Source organism: Podarcis liolepis, assembly GCF_965112155.1.
Source record: "Podarcis liolepis genome assembly, chromosome: Z".
Classification (NCBI taxonomy): Eukaryota; Metazoa; Chordata; class Lepidosauria; order Squamata; family Lacertidae; genus Podarcis; species Podarcis liolepis.
In genome coordinates, this window is record NC_139570.1 from 11,938,853 (window position 1) to 11,966,323 (window position 27,471).

The 27,471-nt window shown below is 44.0% G+C and overlaps 2 protein-coding genes across 2 annotated transcripts in view; one reads left to right on the forward strand and one right to left on the reverse strand.

Moving 5' to 3' along the window:
• GRIA3 (glutamate ionotropic receptor AMPA type subunit 3) overlaps positions 1–26,193 on the forward strand; it is a 202,981-nt gene extending 176,788 nt beyond the window's left edge. The window contains exons 15-16 of the mRNA XM_083486399.1: positions 18,958–19,222; positions 23,374–26,193. Coding sequence (XP_083342525.1) covers positions 18,958–19,203 — 246 coding nt within the window. The 3' untranslated portion in view covers positions 19,204–19,222; positions 23,374–26,193. The remainder of the gene's footprint in view (positions 1–18,957; positions 19,223–23,373) is intronic.
• LOC310698846 (mothers against decapentaplegic homolog 3-like) lies at positions 1,295–7,455 on the reverse strand. Its single transcript, XM_083486612.1, has one exon. It carries the CDS (start codon positions 7,354–7,356, stop codon positions 6,568–6,570), a length of 789 nt encoding a protein of 262 aa, XP_083342738.1. The 5' UTR covers positions 7,357–7,455; the 3' UTR covers positions 1,295–6,567.
• Positions 26,194–27,471: the final 1,278 nt, after the last annotated feature.

A 27,471-nucleotide genomic window follows, 5' to 3' on the forward strand; every position in this document is an offset into this window, starting at 1 on the left:
AAGGTAAAGTAAGCACTGTTGAATTCAGGTCCTGCTTTTGGGCTTCCTATAGGCATCTGGTTGCCACTGTAAGAGCAGAATGTTGGACAAAATGGGATGATCTTATGTGAACTCATGAGAGACCTGGGATTGGTTGCAGTTCCCTGGCAGAAATTAATTCATCAAAACTGCATGCAATTTAAAAATGGAAAGGGGTGGAGTACAGTTGCAGCATTCACAAGATATTCACATGTCAAAATTCTGAGGATCAACATGAAAACTTCTGTGTGTGCCAGGACAGATGTCAAGGACCATTGGGCCTACCAAGGGCCAGCGGTGATCACCAGAGCAGCCTGGGCCCTGTTGCTGCTGCTTTTGCCATTTCCACCTGCTCTGAGGAAGAGGATCAGCCAGCGACTGGAGTGAGCCAAAGTAACAGCAGCTTCCATTGACTCCTTACTCCTCTAACTTTTATCTCTCATCAGTGGTAGAGATTGGGCAAAATACCAAGTGACAATTGCAAGAAGAAGGACCCATTGAGAGCATTTTGCAACCTGGAACCAACATTATGGTGCCTTCTGGTTCACTCTTCCTGTAGTTGTTCTCCCCCTCCCCCTCCTGGAAAACTTGCTCCTGAAAATTTAAGGAACTGCATACCGAAGAGGAAACCAAGGGTGTCCAACTGTTGTGTCTGGAAGTACTTGGGCTCAATCTAAGCCATATTCCCAACTGGCTTCATACACATGCTGGAACACAGAGCTGAATATTGATAGGGCTACAAGGAGAAAAGGGAACACCTAGCTTAATAGGCAAACAACCACCATTTTAATTCACTGATCCCTGAAGACAAGTTGAGTGAAGCTCATGTGCTCAACCTATTTGCATTTCTATCATGAGATTGGTCTGGTTTTGTTGCAAGAATCTCCCATGTATTTCATGAAGATCTTGGACCACTGCTCATCTACCCCAGAATGGACTGAGCTTCTGTGTAGGAGAAGATGTCAAGTGTGAAGAAGTCCTTGGACAACCCAAGACTCAGAAACTCATGGGGAAGGCAATCAAGAGATTGATTAGGATGTTTATCACAGTGTAAGTAAACTAAATCCCATAAGTGTTTTCACTTTACTTTACTTAGACCTTACTCCCTGGATCTCAGAGCAGCTTTCATGTGGCTTCCCAAGACAGCATACAAATCCAAAGCTGCTTCAGCTGTAGAACTTTATTAAGTATCTCCAGACCATCTCTAAGCAAACCATTCAAGAGGGGAAAGTTAGAGACAGATTGTGGAACTCACTGGAGAAAAGTGCTTCCCCCCCCCCCTTCAGAAAGTGTATTTAAAAGAATGGGGCAGCTGGTGATAATTTTTTCCAAGAAATCTCATGAATTTAGGAAGCAGTCATAACCGCCCACGTAGCCCAGAGAGTCTTTTACAGAGAGTGGCAGCCAGAGTGGAAGGTGAAGGACAGACTTATTGATGCTCTGACCTGGAGCTGGCACAGCCATAGGTCCAAAGCCAAGACATGATGGCAGCAGCACTGGCTTGGGATCCAATGGATCCCAGACTAGCTCAACCCCAACTTACCCTTGGAACATCCTCTTTTCAGGCTTTCTACTGCCTGCTGCCTGGTGAATCTCTGCCAGCACATCTGCGGGCAGAAGGGGAATCTCTGCACCTTTTGAACAATGCTGGCATCATTTCACAGGTGACAGGAGGATGTCAGAGGTCAGCGTTGCTGCTAGATGAACAACACCGCTGCCCAAAGACCCAGCCCAGAGCAAAAGAAATTTGGATTTCTCTGCCAGTATTGATATCTCCACCACCATTGAAAAACTCATTTGATGTGCTGTGCAATCACTGAGTACAGCCCATAGTTAAGCACTTCTCAGTCCCTTTGATTTCATTCTCCAATTAAGATAGCTAAGTTCTAAGTATTTGCATGGATCATGTCCAGTAGCATGAAGATGCCTGGCAGCAGGGTTAATTTCCTAATCAGACAACTTGTGCATTGTTGCATTAGCACCTATGATATTGTTAGTGTAGAATTTAATATGTGTGGGCTACATTTATAAAAGATATAATATCTAAAGAAGCACCTGTCAAGCCAGATGCTGCCACTGGACACAGATAGTAATATTTTCACAGAGGTGAATGCAAAGATCTGCAAAATAACTTCTGACTTCATCAAATTGTACACACACATTGCTCTTTTCCTTATTATGTATTTTAATTGAGCAGAATGCACCATCTCATATAGGGGGCGGGGGATAAATTCCACTTTAAAAGGCGGAAAAACTGCATTAAATTCCATCAAGGGAACAGCAGGGATCAAAGGCTAAACGTGCACACTTGAAAGCAACTAAATAAGAAGTGTTTTCAATTGCTCAGAAGGAAACTAATTACAGAAACAAAATAATATATTAATGGAATATGGAAGAGAATGCTGTGATATGATGCTGTGATGCTACAGTTCCTAACTCATCAATGAGATTTAACACTTCAGCTAATTTTCATAGGTTATGAAAGAGGCAACTGCAAATTGCTCCCAACTCCTGATAGGGGGAAAAAGTGTGCTTTTAGATTGGGATTACAACTCAGCTGACTGTCAGAGGAGTGTTATTTAAGAGACTGAATACTGATAAATGTCTGCACTTAACTTGCATCTCTGAAAAACAGGCTTCAGGAAAAGGACATGAATATGCTACTCTTGGCCAACATCTGCATGGATTGGGCCTATTGTCAGTATGAATTGCAGCATAAAGAAATATCTGTTCTATAAACCCACAAAGCCGGCTCGTGCCATCTAACATCAGCCTACACATTTTCAGCAAGGAGTGGAGATACACGTTCAGATAATCTCTCCAGAATGAAGCGAAGCCTGATCCATAGGGATGAATGAGGCACCACCATCCTCAGCCTGCCCTCAGCCAGCTTCCACCTGCTGACTTCCTTACTTAAAACCTGCCCAGGAGCTGGCAGTGACTTCCATCCTCATTCTCTTCAATCTCAGTGTTGTCATTGCAGAGCTCAGCAGGGAGGAGGATGGGAACAGAAGCAGCAGTAACTGGCTCTGCGTAATACTGGCTGTAGCCTTCCTGCCTTTTGCCCTACCAGTCCCAAAGCACACCAGTTTCCATTGTCAAAATGTATGTGAATTGCTGCTGCTTTCAAACCAGCATACTTAAACAGCAGTAGTGGACAACATGTGGGGCGGCAGTGATTGCTTGACCTCCAGTTGGTGTAACCCTGCTGAAAGGGAGGAAGGCCTGAGGTTGGTGCAGTGCAAGCATACCAGCGGGAGCTCCAGATTGGCTCTGCCAGCACATTTGCAAGCTGCCAACCTCACCGCCATCTCATCCCTTCCCTCTCTACATAATAATAATAATAATTTATTATTTATACCCCACCCATCTGGCTGAGTTTCCCCAGCCACTCTGGGCGGCTCCCAATCAAGTGTTAAAAACAGTAAAGCGTTAAATATTAAAAACTTCCCTGAACAGGGCTGCCTTCAGATGTCTTTTAAAGAGAAGATAGCTGCTTATTTCCTTCACGTCTGAAGGGAGGGTGTTCCACAGGGCGGGTGCCACTACTGAGGAGGCCCTCTGTCTGGTTCCGTGTAACCTCGCAATGAGGGAACCGCCAGAAGGCCCTCGGTGCTGGATCTCAATGTCCAGACTGAACGATGGGGGTGGAGATGCTCCTTCAGGTATATAGGACTGAGGCCATTTAGGGCTTTAAAGGTCAGCACCAACAGTTTGAATTGTGCTCGGAAACATACTGGGAGCCAATGCAGATCTCTCAGGACCGGTGTTGTCCCAGCGGCCACTCCCGATCACCAATCTAGCTGCCACATTCTGAATTAATTGCAGTTTCTGGGTCACCTTCAAAGGTAGCCCCATGTAGAACGCATTGCAGTTGTCCAAGCGGGAGATAACTAGAGCATGCACCACTCTGGCGAGACAGTCTGCAGGCAGGTAGGGTCTCAGCCTGTGTACCAGATGGAGCTGGTGTACCAGATGCGCACCTGGTCCTTCAGGGGCACAGTTACCCCATTCAGGACCAAGGAATCCCCCACAACCGCCCGCCCCGTCCCTCCAAAACAGTACTTCTGTCTTGTCAGGATTCAACCTCAGTCTGTTACATCATGGTAAGCAGCAGTGACACAGCCAACCAGAAGCGAGGTGAGCACAGCCACCCAACCATGCCATCTTCTGCAATTCAACAGTGATGCTTGACAGTCCACTGAGGACCTCTCTCTTTTTGTAGCTTTTCTGGGACTGCAAAATAAAGGAGGGCTTTACAGGGCAGGGCTGGCTGAATGCATTTGGCTTCGTGGGACATATATTCTGCAAAGGAATATCTTAAAACATTCGTTTAGCTTCAGCAGGCATCAACATCCTGAGAGATGAATGGGAGAATCATTGCTTTAATTTTCATACACTTCTGTAGATTTGAAACTGCACTTCATCAGAGATGAAAATGTTTGCCCATTGTACAAGAGTCCTCAACGCCTTAATGAGAGAAAGAATATATAAATGCACTGTTTGGAAACATGTTATTCAGGAGCACTTAACACCAAGGATACAGCCTCTCCCCAATTAAATCTCACTGCTATGGCAAATGGAATTGCACAGATGTGTCACTATGTACAGTTTGTACTTCATGTGTCTGTCTTGGCACTTTAGATATTTTAAATGTATTTTAATAAGTCTGTCTGTTCCACAAAACTCCAGGGAGAAGCACCTTCCATACAAACTTCCTTTTAATTTCCTAACTCAAGCTGGGACCCCAGCTGGCCATTGTTTCTCTAGCCCAGATTTGGTCAGTAATTTATTTCTTAGTCTGAAAAGTAAGGCAAGAGTTGACCCAACAATGTTTTTATTTGCTTTTGATCTTGACCCACCCCAGCACTTTGCCTTAGAACTCTGTTTACCTAGCTCAGTTTTGTCCACTCTGACTGGCAATGACTCTCCTTCCTTGTAAGTTTTTAAGCAAAGGTTTGGATGGCCATGGATGCGTTAGCTGAAATTCCTGCATTGCAGGGGGTTGGACTAGATGACCCTTGGGGTCCCTTCCAACCCTACAAATCTATGTTTCCATTACTCTTCTTAGGATCTCAAATTAAGGTTTTCCCCATCATCTGCTATCTGATCCTTTTAGCTATAGATGCCAAAGATTGAGCCTGAGACCTTTTGTTTATGGAACTTTTTGTTTTATTGAACTTTTTGTTTATTGAACTTTCAAAGGTAACAGAAGGAAAAATAAGGGGGGGGGAGAAAAAATCATCACGCAGGATCAGTGCAGACATGGAACATAAATCTTAGCAATATTTTGCTGTACTTAACAAGTACTTGCACATATTTGAAAAAGAAAATCCTACAGTAATTAGCAATATGCTGAACTCAAGAGGTGGCTCAAGCAAAGATGCTAATCTTAATTTGCTTGCTTTCTTACGTCTGCACCACATGAACAGAAATATAAGAGTAAAATATAATGAATATATCAAAAATTAATAGAGCTCTAATAAGAGTAAGGGGGAAATCAAATAGCATGAGTCTGTTGAATCTTGTTGATTGTAATTTCATGTAACCCATACTTTAGCATAGACTGTATATTCATAGACAAAATGAAATCAGACAGCATTGCAAAAAGCCTGTCATTTTTACTACACAGTCTTAAAAAAAATTCTGCAGTCATTAGCAATACTTTTGAACTCAAAAATAACCAAACAAAAATATTTATTTGCTTTCTTATGTGTGCACCATTTTCTTTCTTATGTGTGCACCATTGATTAGAAATAATAAGAATAAGAAAAAATATTATTAAATCAAATAGCATAAGTGTTAAATTTTGTCAATTGTATTTTCATGTAACCATACTTAAGCATAGGCTTGAAGAACCTTATTCATAAATAATATGAAATCAAACAAAAAGTCTAGCTTATTACAAAAAGCCTACCTTTTTTACTAGAACCCCTAGAGACTTGCAGTTTATGGGGATATATTTTTTTCTTTGCCAGACTCTTGAGGACCAATGGTCCAAACTGACTAACTCAATATTTTTCAAAACGTTGTAACGTACATTATTGCTGCCATCGAAAGGTGAGGCGTGAGTTCCTTGTTTTTAAGGTATTTAAGGCACCAGATGCAGAGATGAGACAAGAGTTTTATCTGCTGTTAGGGAAATCTCCTTAAACACCTTGTCCCATTATTCTGCAACATTAAGGGATTCCCACTACATTTGCTCCCAGGTATCCCCTGTTTGGCAGCCCATCCAGCGAGCTTCTCAGATGCATAAGTGAAAGCTGGTATCATCACAGCAGATGCAAAGGACATCTACCTGTGGCCAAGTGCTTAGTACTGAGCTAGACATATTAAATATATTTACATTTCAAATAGATTTTTTTATATATCTACTGTTTTAAATCTATTACTTCTATTTCGGTCCAGAAAAAAACAACCAAAAAAGCAAGATAGAAATGAGCCTAATGATACTGATTATAACTTAGGTTTCTCTCTGCCAGGAGTGAAACGAATTCCATTTCCTGGTCTTGGCTTCTGCTTCTAACTTCTTTAATACTTGCTGGAACATCAGGTGGCTGGAGAACCAAGCTGGTTCAAGACCTTGTCCAACCACTGCAAGGGGCCATTCAGATGGATCTCAATCCAGCAGGGAACACTTGCGAGCGTCTGCCGCTTGTGTTCAAGTCCCCAGGGCTTGACGAAGCTCATTCGGATGATGCACATCTTCATCAGCTGGTAGACCGCTTCAAAGCCCCGGGTTGCAGCCTTGGACAAACTTTCACTAAATACATCCTTACGGAAAATTTTCAAGTTGCATTCTTTTGGAATCTTGATAACAGTGTTCGGAAACACTCCATAGCGCTGGTTACACATGAGAGACTGAACAAAAACGGGAGTCTTGCTAAGGCACTCCAGAGACACGTCCCCGTCTTCATAGCAAAGTCTCACTCCTTCCCTGATGTACATTCTGGCTTGCTCCACCTCAGAATCACGGTGGATATTGGTCTGCTGGCCTAAGCAGAAACGTCCAGCATTGATAGGGTCGGTACCGCCATCTACAATCACAGTGGGCTGGTAAGCATGGAAGCTCTCCCCAACCCGTTGGCCAAGCTCGTAGTAGGTGATGGAACACCAAAAGGCTGGTTCAGAGTACGGGACGGGCTTGATGTTCACATTACTGGGTCCAGGGATCACCGGAGCTTCAGGTTTTTCCTGCTGGCTACTACTACTAGTGCTGGCTGCTGTACTCTCAGGACGACCATGAAGCACAGTGGATGGTGTTTCTACAAAGGTGCTGCTTTTACGGACAGAGGTGCTGCTTTTAGAGGTGCACTTTTTAGGGACAGAGGTTCCCATTTTAGGGGCAGAGGTTCTCTTTTTGGGGTCAGAGGTGCTGCTTCCAGGGTCAGAGGTGCTACTTCCAGGGACAGAGGTGCTGCTTCTTCCAGAGACAGAGGTGCTACTTCCAGGGACAGAGGTGCTGCTTCTTCCAGGGACAGAGGTGCTGCTTCCAGGGACAGGGACAAAGGTGCTGCTTCTTCCAGAGACAGAGGTGCTGCTTCCAGCAAGGACAAAGGTGCTGCTTCTTCCAGGGACAGAGGTGCTGCTTCCAGGGACAGGGACAAAGGTGCTGCTTCTTCCAGGGACAGAGGTGCTGCTTCCAGGGACAGGGACAAAGGTGCTGCTTTTTCCAGGGACAGAGGTGCTGCTTCCAGGGACAGGGACAAAGGTGCTGCTTCTTCCAGGGACAGAGGTGCTGCTTCCAGGGACAGGGACAAAGGTGCTGCTTCTTCCAGGGACAGAGGTGCTGCTTCCAGGGACAGGGACAAAGGTGCTGCTTCTTCCAGGGACAGAGGTGCTGCTTCCAGGGATAGGGACAAAGGTGCTGCTTCCAGGGATAGGGACAAAGGTGCTGCTTCCAGGGATAGGGACAAAGGTGCTGCTTCCAGGGACAGAGACAAAGGTGCTGCTTCCAGGGACAGGGACAAAGGTGCGGCTTCCAGGGACAGGGACAAAGGTGCTGCTTCCAGGGACAGGGACAAAGGTGCTGCTTCCAGGGACAGAGACAAAGGTGCTGCTTCCAGGGACAGAGACAAAGGTGCTGCTTCCAGGGACAGGGACAAAGGTGCGGCTTCCAGGGACATGGGTGCTGCTTCCAGGGACATGGGTGCTGCTTCCAGGGACATGGGTGCTTCTTCCAGGGACAGAGGTGCTGCTTTCAGGGAAAAAAGTGCTGCTTCCAGGGACATGGGTGCTGCTTCCAGGGACATGGGTGCTGCTTCCAGGGACAAGGGTGCTGCTTCCATGGACATGGGTGCTGCTTCCAGGGACATGGGTGCTGCTTCCAGGGACATGGGTGCTGCCAGGGACAAAGGTGCTGCTTTCAGGGCCAGAGGTGCTGCTTTCAGGGGGAAATGTACTGCTTTCAAGGAAAAAGGTGCTGCTTTCGGGGGGAAAGGTGCTGAAATCAGGGAAAATGAGGCTGATATCAGGGAAAAAGTTGCTGCTTTCAGGGCCAGAGGTGTTGCTTTCAGGGCCAGAGGTGCTGCTTCCAGGGCCAGAGGTGTTGTTTTCAGGGCCAGAGGTGCTGCTTTCAGGGAAAAAGGTGCTGAAATCAGGGAAAATGAGGCTGATATCAGGGAAAAAGTTGCTGCTTTCAGGGCCAGAGGTGTTGCTTTCAGGGCCAGAGGTGCTGCTTCCAGGGCCAGAGGTGCTGCTTCCAGGGCCAGAGGTGCTGCTTTCAGGGCCAGAGGTGCTGCTTCCAGGGGAAAAGGTGCTGCTTCCAGGGGAAAAGGTGCTGAAATCAGGGAAAATGAGGCTGATATCAGGGAAAAAGTTGCTGCTTTCAGGGCCAGAGGTGTTGCTTCCAGGGCCAGAGGTGTTGCTTCCAGGGCCAGAGGTGCTGCTTTCAGGGCCAGAGGTGCTGCTTCCAGGGCCAGAGGTGCTGCTTCCAGGGGAAAAGGTGCTGCTTCCAGGGGAAAAGGTGCTGAAATCAGGGAAAATGAGGCTGATATCAGGAAAAAAGTTGCTGCTTTCAGCGACAGAGGTGTTGCTTCCAGGGCCAGAGGTGTTGCTTCCAGGGCCAGAGGTGCTGCTTTCAGGGCCAGAGGTGCTGCTTTCAGGGCCGGAGGTGCTGCTTCCAGGGACATAGGTGCTGCTTTCAGGGACAAAGGTGCTACATCCAGGGAGAAAGGTGCTGCTTTCGGGGGGAAAGGTGCTGATTCCAGGGCCAGAGGTGCTGCTTCCAGGGCCAGAGGTGCTGCTTCCAGGGCCAGAGGTGCTGCTTTCAGGTACAAAGGTGCTGATTCCAGGGCCAGAGGTGCTGCTTCCAGGGCCAGAGGTGCTGCTTCCAGGGCCAGAGGTGCTGCTTTCATGTACAAAGGTGCTGCTTTCAGGGGGAAAGGTGCTGCTACCAGGGCCAGAGGTGCTGCTTCCAGGGCCAGAGGTGCTGCTTTCAGGTACAAAGGTGCTGCTTCCAGGGACAAAGCTTGCCTGGAGGTTAGAGTTTCCTGTTGCATGGTAGCTGTGATCCTCCAATGGAGGATATGAAGCTGGATCTTCTGGCTGTATTGGCGGGCCCACTGGAGCACTGGAGCTCTGGAGAAATGTGAATTCTGGCTCACTGATGCACTCTGTCTTTTCCACTTTCTCAAAGTGATACGGATTCACACAGACTTTAGACTTTAGTTTTTTATAGGCGTTTGCACATGTCTCTATGCTACCCAAATCATGGTGGCTTTGCACCTCTGGCCATCGCCACAGCCGGCAGAAGAGAGTGTGCGGGAAGTTATTTCCGCAGGACGCATACATCTGTTCAAACAGAGGTCTGGTGATGGTGATGCACTTGGTGCCAGGATTCTGAGTGGAGATAGCCTTCTCCAGCTCCCCCAGCTGCTTGCTGGCGTGGGTCTTCCTCACCAAGGTCTTGACAGCATTCTCGTACATCTTGCCTTCCTGCTCGTTGAAAGTTAACACCTTCCAGGCCAGCAGGCGTTTGACGGTGGCGGCAGCGAAGAACGGGGGGGACATGGCTGCGTTGGACCCACAAGCAAATGGGGCGAGTTGTCAAGCGGCAGCGGGAAAACGAGAGGAAACAGGAGGGGTGACTTGCCTGCTTCTCTTATTCCAGAGGCACCCGGATAGCAGTGAAGACCTGTCGCGGCTAGGAGATGGGACAGTGCCGAGAGGGGCGTGGGCGCTGCAGCTGCAGCTACAACACCTGTCTCGCGCCTCAAACTTTCTCCCGACTTCTCTCACTCCTCTGTGAAGGCGCCTCTGTCGGCAGAGGAAAAAGCTGCTATTAAAACCTCCCCCGGACCCTCCCCCGGACCCTCCCCCTCATGACCTGGTATCCTATCAGCATCCCTTGGAGACAGAAAATTTGCAGAAGATCTTGGGGCAGAGCCAATCAGAGTTACCAACAATTAGTTGCGTTTGGGAATGAAGTTTCTCATCCAGTTTGGGTTGGCTGCAAGAACTCAATAAATTTAAAGTTAAAGCTGCCCTGCAAAGGATCCTGGGAAGTGTAGTTCCTTAAAGATTCTTCCCAAAGAATCCTGTGAGAGTAAATTACAGTTCTCAATATTCTTTTTGGGGGTTGCTTTGAATGTATGGTGTGTACACAATGTTAAGTTCTGCTTGTGGCAGATGAGTTGGACTTAATAGACCTAAGCTAAGCCTGTCCCATAACTTCCGTGGGTATACTCTTGAGTATGACTAACTTTGGATGCAACACCTAGTGGTTAACCCTTTCCACACCCACCAGTTCTCCCCTACAAACGCTCCCTTGAATGTTTTGAAATTGTTTTCCCCTCAGATGTACACAGAAATGGATCTCAGGGTGATAGAAATCTGTCAGGCTGAATGCCCTTGTATGAGCAAGTGGACAAATGTGGGAAGATTTAAGAACCCCCCCTCATCTCCTGCTGATACTCTCTCCGGTAAATACTTACAGCCTCTGCATTCACATTGACTGGCAGACATGTTGAAAACGCAAGTTTGCTGGTATAATGTTTAGAATTTGTCCAAAGAGCCTGTGGTGCCATTTCCCTATCCTTTGCATGTACAGACAGCACGTTTGAGCATTGTGGGGAATAAGAGGTCTGTTTGCACCTCTCATGCCCCTGTCCAATAGAATTGTCCATCCTCAGCCTAATGACAGTGTTGGTGGTGGAGTGTGTGTGTTCATCCAGGACCATAGAGTGAGAATAATTCAATCCTCACAGCCACCACCATCCAGTCATAGAATCATAGAAGGGACCCCGCAGGGTCATCTAGTCCAACCCCTGCAATACAGGACTCTCAACTAAAGCATCTATGACAGATGGCCATCCATCATCTGCTTAAAAACCTCCAAGGAAGGAGAGTCCACACCCTCCTGAGGGAGACTGTCCCACTGTCAAACAGCTCTTACTGTCAGAACTTTTTTTCTGAATGTTTAGTTGGGATCTCCTTTCTTGTAACTTGAAGCCATTGGTTTGAATCCTACCCTCCAGTTCTGCCCTCCGTGTGCTGCTCTGGTTCACCAGAAGTGGCTTAGTCATGCTGGCAGTGGCGTAGCGTGGGGGGTGCAAGGGGCGCCGGCCACACCGGGCGCAACATCTGGGGGGGCGCGCTCGCCACCTCCAGAGTCGCCGAAGAGCCTCGGGCGCAGGCTGTAGCAGAGCCCCATGTCTCGCGGAACCGCCGAGCTGGCAGCGGCTCTCAGAGCTCGCCGCGGTCCCCGCGCATCAGGGCCGCGGAGGGTATGCCAGGCAGCCCCTCCTCACAGCCCTGCTGCAGCTTCTGGGCCATGTTGCATTTTCCTTGCCTCTCTGCCCTCCTCCGGGCAAGCAGCGGCGTCGTTTGGGCGGCAGCGCCAGCGGCAACTCACCTCAGATCACCTGACGCAGCAGGTTAGGGGTTAGGGGGCGCAAATTACTTGCCTTGCCCCGGGTGCTGACAACCCACGCTACACCGCTGCATGCTGGCCACATGACCCAGAAGCTGTACGCCGGCTCCCTCGGCCAATAAAGTGAGATGAGCGTCGCAACCTCAGAGTCAGTCACGACTGGACCTAATGGTCAGGGGTCCCTTTACCTTTATCATATCTCTTCTCGGTCTCCTCTTTTCCAGGCTAAACGTACCCAGCTCCTTCAAACGCTCCTAGTAAGGCTCAGTTTCCAGACCATTGATCATCTTGGTCACCCTCCTCTGCATACATTCCAGCTTGTCAATATCCGTCTTAAATTGTGGTGCCCAGAATTGGACACAGTATTCCAGGTGTGGTCTGACCAAGGCAGAATAGAGTGGTACAATTACTTCCCTTGATTTGGACACGATAATTCTGTTGATGCAGCCTGTATTATCCTTTTTTGCTGCTGCATGACACTGTTGACTCACATTAACCTTGTGGTCCACCAAGACCCCTAGATATTTTTCACATTTACTGCCAGTAACCCAGGTGTCCCCCATCCCATTTTTGTGCATCTGGTTCTTCCTACCTAAATGCAGAACCTTACATTTATACCTATTGAAATTCATTTCCACCCAGTGAAGTTCAATTCACCCAGTTCTGCAATCTGTTAAAGTCATTTTGAATTCTGATTCTGTCTTCTGTGGCATTAGCTACCCATCCTAGTTTGTTGTCATCTGCAAATTTGAAGAGCATTCTCTCAATTCCTTCATCCAAGTCATTTATAAAGACGGTGAACAACAATGGGCCCAGGACAGAACCCTACAGCATCCTGCTTGTCACTTTTTTCCAGGATGAGGGGCCATTAATGAGTACTCTTTGGGTTCAGGCAGTCAACTAGCCACAAATCCAAATCAAAGGTCTTATTGAAACCAAGATAAACTATGTCCACAGCAGTTCACTTATTCACCTAGTTTGTAATTCCATCCAAAAAAAAGAAATCTGATTGGTCTGGCATGACTTATTTTTGAGAAACTCGTGCTGGGTCTTAGTAATCACAACATCCATTTCTAAATGCTCAGAAACTGACTGTTGAATAATCTGTTCTAGGACCTTTATTGATGTCAAACTCACCAGTCAGTAGTTAACCCTTTCCCCCTTTTTGAGGATGGGGACAACATTTGCCTGCCTCCAGTCTGTAGGGACCTCACCTGTTCTCCAAGAATTCTCTTCTCAATTCTCAGCTCATCTGTAAGCTCCTTAATGCAGCCACACTGGTTTCCTTAGATGCCTCCCACTTTTATTTCTTGTTGGTATTGCCTGCTTTGGGGCTTTCAATATTTCTCCTTTTAGAAACTCCCATCCTTCTTAGACTCCCTTCTCTTTGATATTTCTGACCATGGGATCACACCCAGTAGCTCATTAAGCTTCTTGAAATCACTGTTGCCCTAAACTTGCGCTTTGGGGTGGAGGGTAGTAGAATGGGTATACTTCCTTGCTTTACACAAAATTAACAACACCTGTAGTTTGCCCCTTAAAAATAGACTTTGGTCAGGATGGTGAAAATGTCCTTGCTGTGCTGTAGTAAATTAGCCTCTGTAAAAGGCAGCGGTGGCCACCAACCTGGATGGCTTTAAAAGAGGATTGGGGCAGTTTATAACAATTAAAATACAATATTGATATTAAAACACAATGTTATATTATATTAAAAACTGTTTCCAACAACTTAACATTTCAAATATAAGATGGACCCTAAAAATACATTTCAACCTTAGAAATCCTGATTGGAGAGAATGGGAGATTACACAGAAACACACACACACACACACACACACACACACACACACACGACCAATGCAAACAGCAGGAATTGGGACTGAAGTGGGGCAAAGTGTTAAAGCCAACTATCTACATCAGGACCCCAGTCCAGATCAGGACTGCTGCTCCTGCAACTCTGCGACATGCTTTGGAAAAGTGAGCTGCTAGGCTTGTTGCCTAACAACTCACTAGGCTAGTTGTTGTGGTTGTGAGATTTTGTGGGAGTCTGCTTTCATCTGGCTGCATATCAAGGCCCCATGACCACCTTGTTCCCTAAGGTGAGAATAACTAGACAACACATGACATATTTGTTTTGGGGATAAAATGAGACTTTATTGGTTACAGATGTGAGGTTTGACCTAAGGCATTGTGGTAAACAATGGCTCATGCCACTCCTACTTGTCCACTGGGAGTGTTTCTAAAGGTGAAGCTGGTGGGTGGAGGGGGGGATCGCTCTATGACCTACGTCAAATCAGGGTGCCCCCCAAGCAGTCACCATTGGAGGAGTAGTATGGCCCTAGCCCCCATCTGGGCATTGGGCAGGAGCCACTCCTCCCAGATCCTTTTAACAGGATACCCTTAGCCAAGGAGGGGCAGGAGGATGCTACAACCAACCAAGGCATACCCAATGCATACCCACCTCTCAAAGTTGTGGCGATCCTACTGTAGCTCAGTCTGTTAGAGGCTACATCCAATCTTAGTCCTATTCTGAGTAGATTCTTTGAAATTAATGGACAATACTTAATTTAAGCTCATTAATTACAGCGGGTCTACTCTGAGTAGAACTTAGTTGGAAGCAACTCTAGGATTTATATCCTGCTTTTGTTGTGGTTGATCATAAGACTACAGAGCATGTGTAATCCAATCCATCCATTATTTCTCGAACATGTGGTCCCACACTGTTCCCATAACTGCAACAAGAAACTGTCTCAACATTCAGTGGCCCACATCATGGCACCCTTTTTACAGACCTTGCCAGAGAGCGGTTTGTGTCCAGGATTTAGGGAAACTCACACTTCCTTAGTAAGGTATGTATTGGGTCAACATCTCTCATAAATAGCTTGGGACTTTCTAGCTTGTTTGAATTTTTCTCCTTTTTTCTTTTGTTTCTTTCCTTCTTTTGAATATAAGACAAGGGAAACAAGCCAAAGTATTTTCAAAGTGCACGTATCATGTGTAGATACTTGAAGATGGCTATCATATCTCTTCTCAGCATAGCTGTCAACTTTTCCCTTTTTTAAGGGAAATTCCCTTATTCTGAATAAGATTCCTTGCAAGAAAAGGGAAAAGTTGACAGGTATGCCTCTCAGTCTCCTCTTTCCCAGGCTACACATATGCAGCTCCTTCAACCATTCTTCATAAGGCTTAATTCCCACACCCCTAATCATCTTGATCGCCTTTCTCTGCACACGTTCCAGCTTGACAATATTATTCTTAAATTGTGGCACCCAGAACTGGACACAGTGCTCCAGGTGTGATCTCACCAAGCCCACATGAGGTTCTGTTTATGCTAGTCGTAAGAAGGAAAGCCATTTTATATATCTATAGAGCTTTCCCGTGCCACCAGATCAGAGATAAAAGTGACTGTAGATAATTTCTACATGCAACAGTGCAGAAAACTGCATTGTGATCTCTTTTGACACACCACTGTACAAAGGGATTACCTGTGTATCACAACTACATTGCTAGAAATTCTCTGCAAATATACTGGATAACCCAATCTTATTCATCAGCTGGATGCATAGGTGAAGTGGAATGGGAGTGGATGCGCAGAGAAACATTCATCTGCACTGGCTGAAACAGAGGCATTCTTTCTGTTAGTTCAATAAGCAACCATTGAGTGCAATCTTTCTCCTCCACCTTAAATCTATTGCAAAGCTACTGCAAGCTGACTAAAGGTACTCACCGGAAAAAAAGAAAAAGAAAAAGAAAGAAAAAAAGGGGTGGAAAAAAACTGGGGAGAATTGAACCACTTTGTTTCCATGGAGTTTATTTAACAGTGTGTGCCGATTACTCAAAGCGATATGGGCAGGACCTGGTGATCTAGCGATGCTCTAGAATTTTAACTTTTAAGGGGTTTACGATTCCAGTTTGCCTGCAGTACGAGATAATTTCTTTTGACATTTGTGGCCAGGAACCCTGCTTTATCGCTTTGTATAGTTTTAAAGTAGTTTAAAGCTTGAATAACATAAAATAACATAATATAATGTTATTTATGTTATTTCCCACGTGAAGAACTCCTGTAAACCTTGCAGTATTGAAACTCAGTGAACAAGGCATCTTAGACAAGCTGAAAAACAAATGGTGGTACGATAAGGGTGAATGTGGCGCCAAGGACTCGGGAAGTAAGGTCAGTCGCTGAAGGTCTTTTTGTACTGATTAGCAATCACATATATATTTATATATATATATTTTTGACCCGCTGTTTTATTTTATACCAAAGTTATTCTCCAAAGTTAACTATTTACATTCTAAAGCATTGAGGAAAACACACCCCATCCCCGTCAAAAAAAAAAGGGGGCAGGGATTTTTATTTATTTTTTATTTTTAAGAGAACTCCATTTTTTAAAAAAACTCAGTAAAAATGACAGCCTTTTTCTTTTGCAGTATCAAAGGCGCTAGTTGTAAGTACATTTTTTTATATATATACTCAGGTTGACCCCTCCCTCAAAAAAAAAATCTCAAACTGGTATCTCTACTTTAATATATACCTACAGAAGTTCCGTTTGAGTCCATGTATGATTTTTTTAGCCTCTAGTTTGCCTTTATTTTCCATAAATTTTCAAAGCTCATCGATTTTATTATGAAATTCCGTAACTCCTTTCCATGCACAATGATGGTTTTTGAACAACAAATGCATGAGTGTTAAGGATGGATATTTTTCAGAGGACTTCACATTAATAAGCATGACATATCCTTTTTTTTTTAAAGAAAGAAAGAAAGTCTGGAGGGGTTTATTTTTTAAATATATATATAATAGCGCACTATTTTATTGCTGGTTCATTCCATAAATCTTAGCCATTCAATTTTTTTTTATGATTATTCATCAAACCATTTTGCTACTGTATTACTTACATTCCATACCAGAAACTTTTGCCACTGCGTACTTTGATTTCCCTTTTATGGTATGGCTTTCAGCTTGTCACAAGCTTCACACACAAATTCTGTTGCTGGGGCGGTGGGTGTGGACCATCCCAGTGGGGACTTCTCCAGTGGAACTTCCATAAGTTTGAAATGGATACTCCAGATGTAGAAGTGACCAAGGGGGTTTCCATCCATAAACGCTTTTCCTTCTTGATTTGGGAGAAAACATTATGCTTACCTGCTGTGATGAAACATGGAGATGTATATATAATGGAACAATTTCAAAAGGAAAAATGAATTGAAATACCCAACCAGTATTAAATACTGATTTGGATGCATTTCTAAGGCACCAAACAACAGCCTGGTGTCCAATTCCCATTGCAAACAGATGAGAATTGAACACCTGCCTTTCGTTTGTGCCTTTGAAAAATTACTGTGATAATGACCATAATAAGAATTGCTAGAAGTTTTTTTAGAGGGCTCCATTTTCTGGTCCTGCTGAAGTCAACTCATGAGTATTGATTCCAGCAGGGCTTGGAGATGGCTTCTTGTTAAGGTGAACTTTGGGCCGATGGATGTTTGAATGCACCATTGCAGGATCAGCCTCTTTGTAACTCAAACCTAAAACCAAAAAATCATCAAGGATTCAAAATTTATTAAGTCAGCCAAGCCCAGTCTTCTAAAATGTGTTTGTTTTCCCCTGGCTGGAAGGAACTGATCTATTTTGGGGTCTGGTTTTCATTGTTTGGTTTTGGGACATTTGGGGGGGGGTTCCAAATTCGAAAGACATTTTGCAACTGCTTAAAGATTTTTGGTAAGCTGAGGCTTAACCTGCAACTTTTTAAAGAGTCAGTTTCAAATTTCTGCCGTAAATTGGTCTGGAATCCAGATTGACATCAATTACTCAGGCCTTGCCTACATGAGAGAGCTGTGTTGGTTTTAGATGAAATTAGCTGTCAGACTGGAGCAAGCCCCTGTGTGTGGACTGCTTTTTTGTTAATTAGAATGGCTTGTTGCCACTTTCTGCTTGCTGAGTTACATTTTGCAATTCTCATAACCGTGGAGGCTCATTTAGTCCTGCAACGTTAACAGCTGCTGATAGCTTAGTCACCGGTTGCAATGTGAGTCTTGGCTGGGAGGGGAACCCAGTCTCGCAAGCCCAAAAGCAGTCTGTCCACACTGAGACTTTAACCAGTTTGACTCAATGGGTTTGAATTCATATTCCAACACACACCTGCACAGCCTTCTCATGTTGACAAGCCTTCTGATTTTCTTTGTGTCACAGCTCAAACCATAAGTATTCAAACAATTGAGAAACCATGTAGCAGGTAATCCAATTCAGCAGCAAAATGGTTATGATGGTGTCTCAAAACAGACAGAGAAATCATTAATATTATTTTTTCAAACAAAAGGCTTCCCCCATTGCCTTGATGGTACACCTTAGACAGTATAGATTGATTAATATTTTAAGCTGGGAGTTTTGTTTGTTTGTTCAACCCCAGAAACCCAAGTGAGAGCGCAGGGTTATTTAGCTCAGCCTGAAAGTAACTGACCAGCTTCATCAAACATAGCAACTGTTGCTACCAGATGTTAAAACAGCAAAAAAAGTGATTCTTTTCCTCTACATTCTCCAATATCAACAGAATTAAAGGCCTTCCTTTAATTTTTTTAAAATGAAAAAGCAGTTTTTTTCTGAATTCACCATGCTATGTTCTGCCCCGCTCCAGAGGGGAAAATGTTTCAAAGATCAATAGGAAGGCTCAGGTTAGCCCAGTGATATTCACCATGTAGCTGTGTGTAGTCAGCTACAAAGTGAATACCACTGGTTTAGGGAACTATCCATATTGTTACCAGATACTGTATAGTTAGTATCAAGTAGGGGGAGATAAAACATTATTTCCTGGGTGTTCCTGCCTTAAGCCCTTTCATGTCATGGGACATTATTTGTGAGATGAATCTGGCAAGAGTGTTTTGGTTCAGCTGGTTACCTCTGAAATTGATGTAAAGATTTGGGTACAAAGAGTTCTAAGCTGCAAAATAGTGAGAGTGAGTTGTCTAAATGCACATTTAGGCCTTCAAAGCTAGACACCTCTAGAAAGATGTTGTCCTTCTGTCTCTTTCCTTCCCGCTGCAAAACTAACCAACTGGTTCGTTTTTCTTAGGACAAGACAAGCGCTCTGAGCCTGAGCAATGTTGCTGGGGTTTTCTATATTCTTGTCGGAGGTCTCGGCCTTGCCATGACGGTGGCCTTGATAGAGTTCTGTTACAAGTCACGGGCCGAGTCCAAACGAATGAAACTCACAAAGAACACACAAAACTTTAAGCCTGCTCCTGCACCCAATACCCAGAATTATGCTACGTACAGAGAAGGCTACAACGTGTATGGAACAGAAAGTGTTAAGATCTAGTGGTACGGCTAAAGGTCCAGTAAGCAAATCAACTGGTTTATGTTTTTGGTGTTCCCTGTGGTGATGTGTTGTTGGTGTTGTGTTCCCCAACGTGGAGTAACATCTCAGGATTATGCACATCAGAAATGGGACACAACACAGTTGATGCCTTTCCAACATGTGTTCTAGCAATGCCATGGGAAAGGCAGTAGTAGTTGATTGACAGAGCACCTGATTCACATGCAGGAAGTTCTAGGTTTGTCTCGGGCCCTCTGGCTGGGAGAGAACCATGTCTGAAATCCTGAGAGGCCACTGAGAGTCATACCCAGTGAGACTGGTCAACATTCCGACTCAGTATAAGGCAGCTTCCCCACCTTTAATTCCCAAACAATTATTGGATTAATTCTTAAACCATTTGCCATCCTGGATTTTCACTATGATGCCAGGACACTTTGAATGGCAGCTTCTAGGGCTCACCCAAGACTTGCCACCACTTGAGAGAGATCATCTAAATAAAAACAGCACACATACCAGCGCATACTCAATGAAAAAATATCCCAAATTTATTAGCTGCCATGAATGGATGCATTAACATTGCAGCATTAACATTGATGGATGCATTAACATTGCAGCCTCCAGCAATCACCTCAGTGCACCAAAAATTAATTTTACAAATCACACACACACACACACACAAACACACACACAAATATGAAACAAATATAAAACAAGATCACATGTCATTAAAAAATCATAATAAACAATAAATTGAATTTGTTTGCCCTTAAGAGGGGCCCTTAAATTTCTCTCCTGAAGCAGCTGCCTCATTTATCCTCACTGGAAGGTCAGCCCTGAAAACTTTGGCACTGGGCATCACAGGTCTTGCCAGGATATCATCATGCCCTCCAGCCTTACACATAGAGATGGACATCATTGATTATTATTTCCTGACTTTCTTATGATCTTTTCCCCTTTCATTTATTAAAGGGAACTGTGGTGACTTCAGGTAAGTGCATTCTTGAGGTGTCTCCCCTGCTGCCAAAGCTGTGGGGGTGGGGTGGGGGTGGGGGTCAGAGGATAACACACTGACTTTCTACAATTATGTGATTTGTATAAGCAGCAAGGGTGAATGACAGGTGTGTATGTACATGGAAGTAGGAGTAGGGGAATCTCCTGGTGAAGACAAGGGCAGAATTCCCATTTATTGCTTTCTAACCATGATTAGACGTGGGACGCGGGTGGCGCTGTGGGTAAAACCTCAGTGCCTAGGACTTGCTGATCGTATGGTCGGCGGTTCAAATCCCCGTGGAGGGGTGAGCTCCCGTCTTACGGTCCCAGCTCCTGCCCACCTAGCAGTTTGAAAGCACCCTTAAGTGCAAGTAGATAAATAGGTACCGCTTTATAGCAGGAAGGTAAACGGCATTTCCGTGTGCTGCGCTGGTGCTGGCTCGCCAGTGCAGCTTCGTCACACTGGCCATGTGACCCGGAAGTGTCTTCGGACAGCGACGGCTCCCGGCCTCTTAAGTAAAATGAGCACACAACCCTAGAGTCAGACACAACTGGCCCGTACGGGCAGGGGTACCTTTACCTTTACCTTTAACCATGATTAAAGGCTTACCCACACTAACCCTTCCTTCATGGTTTCCTGGCACAGTCCAACACTTTAAAGCTCTGTGTTCGAGCACCCTTTTTTTTTCTTTCTTTCTTTTTGGCTCCAGAGCTTTGCTCCCTGTAAAAACACACTTTCAAAAGCTGAATTAGAGCAATGGACAATCTGCAGAAAACCATTTGTGGACCGTTGCCTGGAATGAGTGGGGCAAGAAGTGGATAAGCCCTAACTCCTATCTCTACTGCATTTGAAAGGTCACAGTAATGTGCTATAGCATTAGCAATCATCATTTCTCTAGCTATAAGTCATAGCATAGATAAAATGGCATTCAGAATTCAGCTACAAATTGGTCTCTCTATTTTCTGCCAGTGCAAGCAAGGAAGAATGCAAGGTGACATAATTTTCCTTGTCTGATAGCAGAAAGCAAACAGGCTCACTTGATGTAACATAAATTCCTCCATGGCTAAACTCAGTCCCACCCCCCCACCCCCACCCCCCACACAGAGATATTTATATACAAGGTAATATAATGACAACATCCTCTGTAGCTGTTCCAAAAGTAATTTCTCACAACGGCCATCCGGGAAGACAAAGGTCATAACATTAATTCTTAATTCATTAAGGCAATTCTACTTGGAGCTGAGGTTATTACTCCAAATAAGTAGATACAGCCTAGATAATTTCAAAGAAAGGTTAATTAGCATATCAGTAACGCGGGTGGTGCTGTGGGTTAAAGCACAGAGCCTAGGACTCGCCGATCAGAAGGTCGGTGGTTCAAATCCCTGTGACAGGGTGAGCTCCCATTGCTCAGTTCTTGCTACTGCCAACCTAGCAGTTCGAAAGCACATCAAAGTGCAAGTAAATAAATAGGTACCACTCCAGCGGGAAGGTAAATGGTGTTTCTGTGCGCTGCTCTGGTTTGCCAGAAGTGGCTTAGTCATCACATGACCCGGAAGCTGTACGCCGGCTCCCTCGGCCAATAAAGCGAGATGAGCACCAGAACCCCAGAGTCAGCCACAACTGGACCTAATGGTCAGGGGTCCCTTTACCTTTAAATAAGCTTTACTGCACCAAAGAAGCTTTAACAGCAATATGCAGGGTTTCCCAACCTTGGGTCTCCAGCTGTTTTGGACTACAGTTCCCATAATCCCTGATTGCTGGTCCTGCTAACTAGGGATGATGGGATTTGTAGTCTCAAAACAGCTGGAGAGCCAAGTTTGGGAAACCCTGATTTAGACATTGACTGGATCTTTGTTGTCTAGCAAATGCATGCAAGGCAACAGCACTCTGCTGAATTGGTATCACTGAGTGAGAGTAATAGGCTATGAGTTATGCTCAGTAGTAGGACATCTGCTTTGCATGCAGAAAGTCCCAAGGTCACTCTGGCATCTTCAGATAGAACTGGGAGAGGCCCTTGTTTGAAACCCAGGAGAGCTATTGCCTATTAGTATAGGCAATACTAATATAGATGGATTAATGGCCTGATTCAGAGTCAGGCAGCTTCCTATGTTCCTTAAATCCACTTTGCAAACTCATCTACAAACCTTGAAGACAGCTACATATATGGGATTCACATGCTACATTCCATGAGTTCATTATTTGTGTACCTGTATACACACTTAAAATCATAGAATTGTACAGTTGGAAGGGATCCTGAGGATCATGTAGTCCAACCCCCTGCAAGGAATTTCAACTCGATCATGCACAACAGATGGCTATCCAACCTTTGCTTAAAAACCTCCAAGGAAGGAGAGTCCACCCCAGGGGGTCTGTTCCACTATTGAGCAGTCCTTACTGTCAAAGTTCTTCTTGATAATGAGTTGGAATTTCCCTATTTGTAGATTGAAGCCATTGGTTCGGGACCAAGGCTGCAGAACAGGAGAAAACAAGCTTGCTCCATCTCCCATGTAACAGCCTTTTAGATATTTGAAGATGGCTATCATCTCTCCTCTTTTCCAGGCTAAACATACCCAGCTCCTTCAAGCGCTCCTAGTAAGGCTTAATTTCCAGACCCTTGATCATCTTGTCTGCCCTCCTCTGCACACATTCCTGCTTGTCAACATCCTTCTTAAATTGTGGTGCCCAGAATTGGACACAGTATTCCAGGTGTGGTCTGACCAAGGCAGAATAGAGTGGTACTATTACTTCCATTCATCTGGACACTGTACTTCTGTTGCAGCCTAGAATAGCATTAGGTTTTTTTGGCTGCTGCATCACACTGTTGACTCAAGTTAAGCCTGTTGGTAACTCAACTACCTTTACAGTTATTCACCTGTAACATTCAGCAAGTGCACAGTCTGTGTCCCTGTGTGTTCAAGAGTTGAGCTGTACACATCAGCAAGTGTACATTCTTTCACTCAAACACTTGTTCATGTGTAGAGACAGCTTGCACCTGTGTTCAGTGTAATGTGTGAACAAGTCCTCTGTTTAGTTGGATTTTGTGGTGCTATGTATTTTTCAGTATAATGCTCGAGTAGCTAATGTTCAGATCATTTCTTCCCTCATCCCTGGTTTTCACCTATGCCTTCGTGATAACCTCCCTCTCATGGGACACAGCTGAGATAGTTGCATTCTCATTGCAGATCCCGCACTTATGATGGCATGCAAAGGAAGGAGCTACCAAGATCCCAGCAACTTCAGTGATCCTGACCACCTGAGCCAATTTTACTCCCTCCCAGATGTCGGGTCTGACACATTATTGACGATGGTGCAATGAACTCTTCATAGGAATTTTATTTTTTCCTTCAGTGCCTTACAGGAAATTCTTAAGACTCAAAAACAATGCAAACCATCAAAAAATAGTCTTGCTTTGCTTGAAAACAAAACAAAACAACAACAACTACTACTACAAGAAGAACACAGATTGATAAGAAGATGATATTCTCATACACGGAAAGAGAAAGAGAGAAAAGTATTCTTGTAAAAATAATTTTAACAAAAGTTCAACAGAAGCCATTCTTTGATACCACTGCACAGTATATATGGACGTTAATTCTTTTGAAAAGAGACAAAAGGTTTTCAAGTGCCCCCTTTTATCAAAATATTAAGCTGTTCTTAATATTATGCCTCAGAATACCACTGCTTATATTCTTAGGGCAGCCTGTTAACCTAACTCTGTGATTTCCTGTCACAATGTGTTGCTTTGTTCCTTCCTTTGTGATGGTAAGGATCCTCTTTTGCCATTTCCGCTCTAGATCCTGCCTCACATTTTAAGAAAATGCATATATCTGCTCCAACAAGTGAATGTAACATACAAAAAATAAAAATGATGAAAATATATGGAGGGGGGGAGGAGGTGTGTCAACCAATCGAAATAAAACATCATGGAGGCTCATGCATCAATTTGTCAAGGAAGGACCTGGTGTATCTTACAAAGGAAAGTTTTCAAGAAGGAAAACACAAGAGGACAGGCTAGAAATGCAGCCATGTCCTCTATCATCTGCAAGTGCATTCTTATTTTTATTATTAAAACAAAAATAAATAGCATCACTAGTTTTGAGAAGAATTCATTCCATTCCATTTCCTGCCACATTTCACGTTTCTGTGCGATATATCTTTTGGATGTTTATTGCTGGCACTGTTGTCCCTTCTCCATTCAGCATTTAATATCAAATGATTATATGTGAGAGGACTGAAGAATACAGTTGTCCCCCATAACGCAGTTTCAGAATCTCCACCTTTTCTTTTCTTTTTCCTTTTCCTTTTGTAATAGTTAGGATAATAATAATGATGATGATGATAATTTTTTAAAAGAAAAAAAAACTAGCACTGTGCTCAGACGATGCTTCGTGGATCAGCCTCGCTTTGTAAAAAACTAAAATTAAAAACATAACACAGGATGGTACCTCAAAAGAGACCAGCTGGTCCGACTCGTAACAAAATGCTCTAGCATTACTATTGCTGGTAGTTATTATATTCTCAGCTGCTGCCAATCATAATTTCATGGCTACTTTTTTTCTTTCCTTTCTGAAAGATACTTAGGGTTCATCTTCAGTTTTCCTAACAGATATAACGCATTCCAGTATATACAGCTTAAGATACGGACTGCATTTATTGCCTTACAGCTTTTTCAGATGTAGGATGTGCTCCACCATAGAGTCTAGCAGAAGTCGACAACATTGGAAGAGCTCAGGGGCAGAGCGTGTGGCTGGAGTTAGAGAAGATACCAGGTCCAATTCCTGGAATCTCTAAATGTAAAAGACCTCAGGTAACAGGGTGAAGGAAGACCTCTGAGTCTGGAATCTTGGGGAGGTTTTTGCTCCTTAGAGTAGACATCCTTACCAAGGTGGACCAATGGTCTGACTCATTATGAAGCAGCATCATATGTTCATTAGCTGCATCTTTAAACAAAAACAAAAAAACAAAAAAACAAAAAAAACCCATTGTCATTTACCAGATAGACAAAATACAAGTTAAAGGAGTCATCTACATACTAATTACCTCTAATTATGACAATATGTGCAACTGGTAGTTCAGCAAGGGTTTCATTTCACTGATAACATACTGGATATTAAGCAAAATTTTAAGAAATATTATGAATAATATATTTTTTCTTTAAAATCAAAAAAGGAAAAAATGTTTGAAAGAGGTCACTGAATATATTTGATAGCTCATTAGAACAAGGCATATAAAGGTCACTGATGATATATTTGATAGTTCATTAAATCAAGGGATATACTATAGGACTTGGGGGGGGATACGTTTTCACAAATGTAACATAAAAAAAAATCATCAGAGAAAATTCTCCCATAGAATAAGCTGCTGCTCATGTTTTTACAGAGGTATTAAGCAAAAAGAAGCTGTACTTTTTCATGAAACTGTGATTCTCAATTTCTGAATGCTATAATGTTCCAGCAAAAGGAAATGCAAAGCTGTGCAAAATGTTGTATTTAAGTTTTAAAAAAGGAAAAAAATAGACATTTTCTTAGATGCTGTATAAAAAGAAATGTATGTTTGTCAAATGAAAATAATTTTTCAGAGTGGAGACTTCACACTAGTGAAGGGTTTGGTAAAAGGGTTGTTATTTTTAAAAACATGCATGTTTAAATAATTAAAAAATGTCAATTGCTTAAAAAAAATCCTGCTACTAACTTCAAGCTCTGGAAGTTCAGCAGTAGCCAGTTGAGAATTTTTTATTTTTATTTTTTCCCTTTTGTTTTTAAAAACAACAACAAATCTTTTTTAGGTTATTTCTTTATTCGGTTGTTAAAATTGCACTTCAGTGAACAGAAGAAGAAGAAAAAAACCCTGCCAAGCGAAACTCATGGCTGTCAAAAGTGTAAAACTGCATGTGTGGGCATAAATTCCTAAGCCTCATTTGAATGAGGCATTGTACAAAGAGTTTTAATACATTTTGTAAATAAAATTGTAAAGAAAACAAAATTAAAAAAACTGATTCTGAACTTTTGCCTAAAGCAAACACTTGGCTCAGTGGCCTGTTTCATGGATATTCCTGGCAACTTACACCCAAGCAACTGCAATAGTTTCCACCATTGTTGTTGTTGTTGTTGTTGTTGTTGCTTAGTCATTTAGTCGTGTCTGACTCTTCGTGACCCCATGGACCAGAGCACGCCAGGCACTCCTGTCTTCCACTGCCTCCCGCAGTTTGGTCAAATCCGCCATCCTTAAGAACCCTTAAAAAAGAGAGAAAGAACAAGGTTCTAGGCCTCATCGATACAGAAAAACCTGGGGGCGTACTTCGCATTTCCAAAATAAAACCATGTCAGCAACTGCTCACAGGTTCACTAAATACAGTTTTTATCAAAAGGAATTAGTTGTGTTGAAATGACAAAATAACCATCCATACAATCACCTGACAACTGTAGGCAACTATCAGGGCTCATCAGCAAAGATACCTACTCTCAGTCTCCTGTATTAGGTGGCTGGGTCTTTGAGCTACCATTTAAGAAATCCCCGGATTGATACTTCATTGGGGGCATTATGGGAAATTTTACATGGCATCTTCTAGTTAGGGATGAGGGAGACATTTGAATTCAGCTCACATTTGAAGGTGCACTTACCTAATCTGCACTTTCTGAAACAAGACGCCAACCAAAACACAGCTGTCCTTTGAAATCTGCTTTTCTGTGAATTTAGCAATGCGGTTCTCCAACCAAGGTACAGGGGGAAGGTATGCTTATGGGATGGGATGAGCTGGAATCAGACCTATAGGATCCCATACACTGTTGGTTTCAGATGGCTTCTTAGGCATGACACCATCTATGGCGCCCCATCCTCAATGTATCTATCTCCTCACTGCCGCAGATCCAAAGGGGTTCTTGTCAGACAGACCACTTCTGAGGTGAAGAACATCTACAGATGCCTGATCATGCTGACCTCCTGTCACCAGAGGCGAAGCAACCTGCTCCAGTACCTGGAACGGCACTCACATGTCACATGTCACGGGGGGTGCCGCTGATGGGGGGCGGCATTTTGTCACACACACCCTTGGAATGGCACCCAGGGTGACCCCCACATCAGAATGCCCCTGCCTGTCACCAGGCTTGGTCACATAAACAATCCCACTTAAAGAAACAGCTCGTTTCTACAACATATTTAACCAGCAGTATGGTCATTTCTACAAGGACTGTAGGGAAGTTTGCCTTGACCCATAGTCCTGCAAAGAGTCTTGCAGTGGGACCAATGGGTGGTGAGCAGAATTGGCAGCAGGTAAGATGTGA